This window comes from Gossypium raimondii, chromosome 2, assembly GCF_025698545.1.
Source record: "Gossypium raimondii isolate GPD5lz chromosome 2, ASM2569854v1, whole genome shotgun sequence".
Classification (NCBI taxonomy): Eukaryota; Viridiplantae; Streptophyta; class Magnoliopsida; order Malvales; family Malvaceae; genus Gossypium; species Gossypium raimondii.
This window is the reverse complement of record NC_068566.1, coordinates 46449021-46455984: the sequence shown is the minus strand read 5'-3', so window position 1 is coordinate 46455984 and position 6964 is coordinate 46449021. Positions and strand designations below refer to the sequence as shown.

At 37.0% G+C, this 6964-nt stretch overlaps 1 protein-coding gene across 5 annotated transcripts; it reads right to left on the bottom strand.

Moving 5' to 3' along the window:
* LOC105789213 (putative disease resistance protein RGA3) lies at window positions 1-6633 on the bottom strand. 5 transcript variants are annotated; one of them, XM_052627684.1, is made up of 5 exons: window positions 6436-6633; window positions 1450-6356; window positions 1193-1267; window positions 897-1010; window positions 1-258 (listed from the first exon to the last, which is right to left on the bottom strand). In XM_052627684.1, the coding sequence occupies exon 2, from the start codon at window positions 6188-6190 to the stop codon at window positions 1853-1855; it is 4338 nt and encodes a 1445-aa protein (XP_052483644.1). In that variant the 5' UTR covers window positions 6191-6356; window positions 6436-6633; the 3' UTR covers window positions 1-258; window positions 897-1010; window positions 1193-1267; window positions 1450-1852. The 5 variants fall into 5 exon arrangements, with proteins under 5 accessions (XP_052483644.1, XP_052483642.1, XP_052483643.1 ...); XM_052627682.1 differs by having other exon boundaries at window positions 897-933; XM_052627683.1 differs by having other exon boundaries at window positions 1-1010.
* Window positions 6634-6964: the final 331 nt, after the last annotated feature.

The following is a 6964-nucleotide window of genomic DNA, read 5'->3' as shown; positions in this document are numbered from 1 at the left end:
TCACCCAAATATGACTAACATTGAAAATAAAAAACCTAAAGATACAAAATCCGTATGAAAATGCCATCCTTGCACACTCGAAATCCGCGAGCCTACTAGCCATTGTCCAAAAATCATCTCAAACAGACATCAGATAAACCCTCGATCGAGGAGTTGATCAACACTGCATTGGTGAACCAAAGCTGTCTTTTATATTATAGCTCTTCAATGTTGAAAAGGAGAACAATTCACTCTGACTCAAGCCCTATCAGCATCTCCCTTTACATCCAAAGAGAAATCAGAAATTTCATGAGTGGATACTGGATAATTCATGGAACATAAGCAGTACTGGTTTTAATAAAAGGTTAAAACATGAAAATCTCATCGTCCTTAAATTAGAATAGCAGAAAAAAAGGATAAACAAAGCAATATATGACTTGTAGTTCCAAACTAAATGAATGTTTTATGGAGTTATGTGATTCAATTTAGTTGTGCATTGCAAATGACTATATATAGAAAGAGACTTACCATATCCACAAAATCTTTATCAAATAAAAACTTAAAAGCCAGTTTGTAAATGCAAAGATAATCACATCATAGAAAGAAGTGTCATAAATTGCATGAGAAGGAAATCGAAGTCATGCAAGAAACTTGCTCATTGATCACAACTTAACATCAGTTCTTGCAAGAAGACACAAATGCAATGCAAAACAAAATACAAGCTTCTGATTAGAATCCAAAGTATGGTGAATTTGTTGTCCATCACAATAGTACCAATCACAATTGCAATTCAAAGCTGTTCTTTATTGGTTGCATGATCTATGATTCTCAAATACAAAAGAATAAAAGTTCGGAAAGAAAAGAAATTTCGTAATAAAGCTAGTTGAAGTTATTCTCAATGGTCATACACCACTTACCTTAAATATGTCACCAAGGGCAGCATAAAACCGGGATCTGTGAAATGAATTTCATTTCAAATGAATATAGATAACTTACAATACAGTATGATTTGAGAACTTCGTAAGAGAGGGCTGCAATGAGATATTTGTGTAGGAAAGACAACAAATCCATGAAATCTTTATCAAAATTTAAAGTTAAAAATATGAGATATGAGAAAAGGGACTTATGATATCCATGGAATTATTTATCAAGGCAAAATCTAAAGGCATAATATCATAATTTTCATGGAAAGGAAATTAGAAGCACAGCTTACTTTTGTGTCCACGGATTCAATTCATAATTTGGTTCTCAAACTGATATCTCAAAAGATTCGATGCCCAAACTAAACCTGCAGCATTATGCCACAAAAGCCAAAAAAATTTTAAACGAAGGATTTGTATGAGACAAAATCAAGTAACTTAGGATGAGAAGAACGAAGGGTATAACTATAAAAAGTATCAAGAGAGGATTAGTATATTTTATATCAAAAGCCAAAAGATGCAGAGTTGTGGTTCAAGTAACTGAACTTACCTCCGATTATTAATATATACATGTGGAATGTGGGAAATCTTGGACCATTCAGGGCCACTCTCCCTCTCACATCGTGTCTCTAATAGAGGACACCCTATAATGCTCATTTTTTTTAATTTGGAGAGGCTTCGCATAACATCTACAGAAGGCAAGTACATGAGCTTATCACAAAAGTCGATCGTCAGCCACTCTAGAGAAGAGAGATTTCTAAACGAGTCTGGCAAGGCTTCTATTTCATGAAAACTGTTAATAGTCAAATATTTAATGGTAGTGGGGAGATGAAGTTGGTGAGGAAGACTTTAGCTTTCCAAAACCATACAAATATAGACGCTTTAGAGAAGAGAGATTTCCCAACCGCTCTGGAAAGGCTTCTATTCCTTGAAACCCCATGAATGTCAAATCTTCAAGGGCATTGGGGAGATGAAGTTGGTGAGGAAGACTCTTTAGCTTTCCAAAACCACTCAAATATAGACGCTTTAGAGAAGAGATTTCCCAACCACTCTGGAAAGGCTTCTACTCCTTCAAACCCTTCCATCCTCAATTCTTCGAGGGCAGTGAAGAACTGAAGTTGGTGAGGAAGACTCTTTAGCTTTTCCCAACCAGTCAGTTTTAGAACTAGAAGGGAGGCACTGAGATATTGAATGGAACTGGGCCACGGTAATTCTTGTAGCTCTTCTGAGAAACCACCGATAGCTAATTCTCTCAAGCAGTTAAGCCTACCAAGGCTGTCATCTTGAATCCATGTCGGATCAGGCAAATTTAATATTGTTAGACTGCAAAGGGAAACGTTGGATTGCAACATATTTGGTAGCAGACGACTCCATTCTTCGCCTACATTCTCAAATTCTAATTTTGTGAGAGAAGAGGGTCCATCTAAACTTGGAATGGGCTTCAAATTAGGGCAATCACCTATCCTCAATTCTTTAAGGGATGACAGTGGTGCTTTTAGTGGAAAGCTCTCCAATTTGTCACAGCCATCAACTGATAGATTTTGAAGAGATGAAAATCCTTCCAAATTTGGGATCGAACTTAAATCAGGACAACAGTATAGACGTAATTCTTTGAGACAAGTGGAGGTAGATAATCCATCTCCAATCTTGCTTAATTTTTCACAACCGACAATGCAAAGCTTTTCAAGAGATGAACACCCTCCAGTTATTGGAAGAACTTCCAATTTGTTGCACCATTTAACTGACAGATATTGAAGAGAGGAAAATCCTTCCAAATTTGGGATCGAACTTAAATCAGGACAATCGTCTAGATCTAATTCTTTGAGACAAGTGGAGGTAGATAATCCATCTCCAATCTTGCTTAATTTTTCACAACCGCCAATGCGAAGCTTTTCAAGAGATGAACATCCTCCAGTTATTGGAAGAACTTCCAATTTGTTGCACCATTTAACTAACAGATATTGAAGAGAGGAAAATCCTTCCAAATTTGGGATCGAACTTAAATCAGGACAATCGTCTAGATCTAATTCTTTGAGACAAGTGGAGGTAGATAATCCATCTCCAATCTTGCTTAATTTTCCACAACCGCCAATGTGAAGCTTTTCAAGAGATGAACATCCTCCAGTTATTGGAAGAACTTCCAATTTGTCGCACCAATAAACTGACAAATATTGAAGAGAGGAAAATCCTTCCAAATTTGGGATCAAACTTAAATCAGGACAATTGTCTAGACATAATTCTTTGAGACAAGTGGAGGTAGATAATCCATCTCCAATCTTGCTTAATTTTTCACAATCGATAATGCGAAGCTTTTCAAGAGATGAACATCCTCCAGTTATTGGAAGAACTTCCAATTTGTTGCACATTTCAACTGACAGATATTGAAGAGAGGAAAATCCTTCCAAATTTGGGATCGAACTTAAATCAGGACAATCGTCTAGATCTAATTCTTTGAGACAAGTGGAGGTAGATAATCCATCTCCAATCTTGCTTAATTTTTCACAATCGATAATGCAAAGCTTTTCAAGAGATGAACATCCTCCAGTTATTGGAAGAACTTCCAATTTGTTGCACCTTTGAACTGACAGATATTGAAGAGAGGAAAATCCTTCCAAATTTGGGATCGAACTTAAATCAGGACAATCGTCTAGATCTAATTCTTTGAGACAAGTGGAGGTAGATAATCCATCTCCAATCTTGCTTAATTTTCCACAACCGACAATGTGAAGCTTTTCAAGAGATGAACATTGTCCCGTTAGTGGAACACTTTTCAACAAGGGACAACGCTCAATCTCCAGCCGCTCCAAGCAAGGAAACATGATCATCTTTGTTTCCGCCATTCCTGTCCATTCTTCTAGACTTTCCATCCCACTTAAGGTGAATTTTTTCAATGCAGGAAACACCTTGATCACCTTATTCATACCATCAACACTTTCGTTGCAATAAAATTCATTACCCATGCGTTTCACTTTCGTCAGCTTTCTCAACTCAAGATACTGGAGATTGTGCAATTGGCCCAGAGGTGGAAGACTTTCACAGTTCATGCAACAGAAAAACTTCAGCTCCATCAAATTGTTAAGCAAAAACAGATCAGTATTAGAATCACCAACAGGTCTTAACATCCACGAGGGAAAGCTTTCACCTCTGTAATCCGAAACAGTTAAGCTTTGCAACTTTGAGTGTGGTTGGAGACCTTCCATCACTTCCTCACTGTTATAATCACTACTCCCACTATCACACCGTCCAAAATCAAATATCACCTTGAATAATTTTTCTTTACGGTGCAGATTTGCTCCTTTAGCCTCTTGTTCGTCTCTAACACCCTCAAGATGGCATATCTTCAATTCTCCACGCAGTTCGTCTAGGGATCCTAACTCCTTAATCGAATGTCCCCTTTCTGATCCCACAAAAAATATGGGTAATGTTTGAAGACAAGTTAGGTTTCCAATATTAACTAGTTGATGTTCTTTTTTATCAAAATACAAGTGCTTCAAGCTTGTCAAAATTTCCAATCCATCTGGAAGTGTGAGTCCCGGTAAACCCAAGAGCCTTAATGTTTGGAGATGGTAAAGTTTGGTTGCGGACTTCGGCAGTGCTTTGATAGAAGTCCTTGAGACATCCAAATACCTCAAGTGCTTCAATTCTCCAAGGGAATCTGGCAACTCACAAATATTAGCAGCGCCAACAAACTTTAGGACTCTTAATCTTGTGAAGCTTTTTGATAGTTTCTTGAACACATCAATCTCTGAAAACAACGAGTATAATTTCGGAGCAACCGCTGTTAAAATTTCTGGTAATGATTCCCCATCGCACCCAACTTTGAGATGACGAATATGAGAACAATCTTTTGAGGTGAGCCTGGATTTCTCTTGAAAAAACAAAGTATCAAACTGTGACACAGACAAAGATAAATCATGCACCAAGTCGTGCATCTTGAATGTGAGGATATTCCCGAATTTGTCCTTCTCGACATCTTGAAATAAGGAATTTGATAACAACTCATTCAAGTATTTGTCACCAATATCCTCCATTGCCATAGAGCTGCCAAGAAATCCTTCAGCCATCCACAGCTGCTTAGAGCTGCCAAGAAATCCTTCAGCCGTCCACAGTTGGATCAATTCCTCTTTCCCAAAGCAATAATCTTTAGGAAACATGGCACAGTATGCAAAACACTTCTTCACATATGGAGAAGACAAGTGATCGAAACTTAACTTTAACACACTTTCCATTGAACCCCATGCATCACTTATTTGAATTTTCGACCATGCGAGAGGACTCATTTCAATTTTGCGCATTATCCCTTCCATAAGTTTAGCTACCAACGGCACTCCTCGACATTGCTTAGCAATTTTCTTTCCAATTAACTCTAATTCGTGAGATATTGGAGAGTCCATCAATGCTCGTGGTTTGATTATGGACCAACATTCTTCATCTTCTAGTATTCCTGGTCGATGGCTTTGATCCGAAAGTGCTTGCACTGTTGATGCTACATCTTTGCGTATTGTCACAATAACTCCATTCCCGCCATTTGTACTGATTCCTTTCAGACTTAGATCCTCCCATTTCTTAACATCCCACACATCATCAAGTACAAGAAGATACTTGATCTGATCTTTTTCTCCTTTGGCCTCTTCAATCTTCTCCTTGAGCATCATAATCATTGCATCCCTGTTTTCTGGCATTGAGGTATCTCTAACACCAGTAAGCTGTTCAAACATCGCTCCTAAAATCTTGACATCAAAATTATCAGAAACACAGACCCAGGATTTGACACCAAAATGCCTTTTCACACGCAGATCATCATACACCAGCTTTGCCAATGCAGTTTTGCCAAGACCTGGCATACCTACTATAGGTACAACAGAAACAACCTGCTCACCTTTAGGATTGACTAACAGGTCAACCACCTTTGAGACTTCATTTTTCCTTCCAACAATGGGCGAGTCATCCATGACAGAGAACGTCTCCACATTTGATCTTCTAGGTACAGGAGACACATGTTCTGTAGCTCTCTGCTGAAGACCAAATGAACTGGCGAGGTTGTTAAGGCCCTCCAGTGTTTCAAGGATGTCCTTAATTTTATTAGACATCTTGAGACGAAATAAAATGCAATTGTTAGAAGAAAGGAAGTCGACTAGCTTCCTTCGAATTTGGTTCCGAATCTTCAGTTTCCTTCGGAGAATTTCATAGTCAAACTCATCAAGGACATCAGCAGCCTCTTCAGCAACATCTTTGAGCCTCTGCAACCAAACCTTCACTTGTTTTATTCTTTGTTTGCATTTCCTCTGCATCTTGCAAGAAAGCTTTCATCATTTCTAGTGAGTTACCCAGCCTTGTCAGCTCCTCCTTGAAATTCCATATACGGCTGATTTGGTTAGTGGCAATTGAATACGCTTTAGACACCGCTTTTTCCAAAAAAGCACCCAAAAGAGCTTCTGTTATCAATGCTTCTGCCATCTGAAAGGTTTGAAATGTTAGGAAATAACTTGAAAAAAAATATCATTGAAAATAAAGAGGAAAAGAAGAGATTTCTAACCCAGAAAATTAAAGCAACAAGATACCGAGTCCAGGAATCGAAATGGAGAGAAGAAATGAAAGATGAATTGCTTCAGTAAAATTAATTGAAGTGAGTTTTGTGTACTAAATGAATGACATTATTTTGGGATTTTTTAAAATTTCTTGTTTAGTTTATAGTATTATCTTCAAATATAATAATAAGATTAAAATAAAAATTATATTTTTATCATATATCAATGGCCGTGTCGTGTTGTCATATCATTGCAGCTTTGAAGCTTTTGTGTTCAAGTGGCAGGTAAGTGGTAGGCAAAATGTATGGTCTTAGAACAGTCCACCTTCTCTTTTGTTATCATACTACAGTGTCTTTTAAATGTCATCTCTGATCAAAGTTTCTCTAACATTTATTTCGCTTAAAATATCAACCGAGTTATATAAAATTAAATTTATTATAATTGTAAATAATATAATTATAATATAAATAATAAAAATATTAAGATGATTATATATTAAATTTTAATAAATATTAAATTAAAATTAATATAAATAAA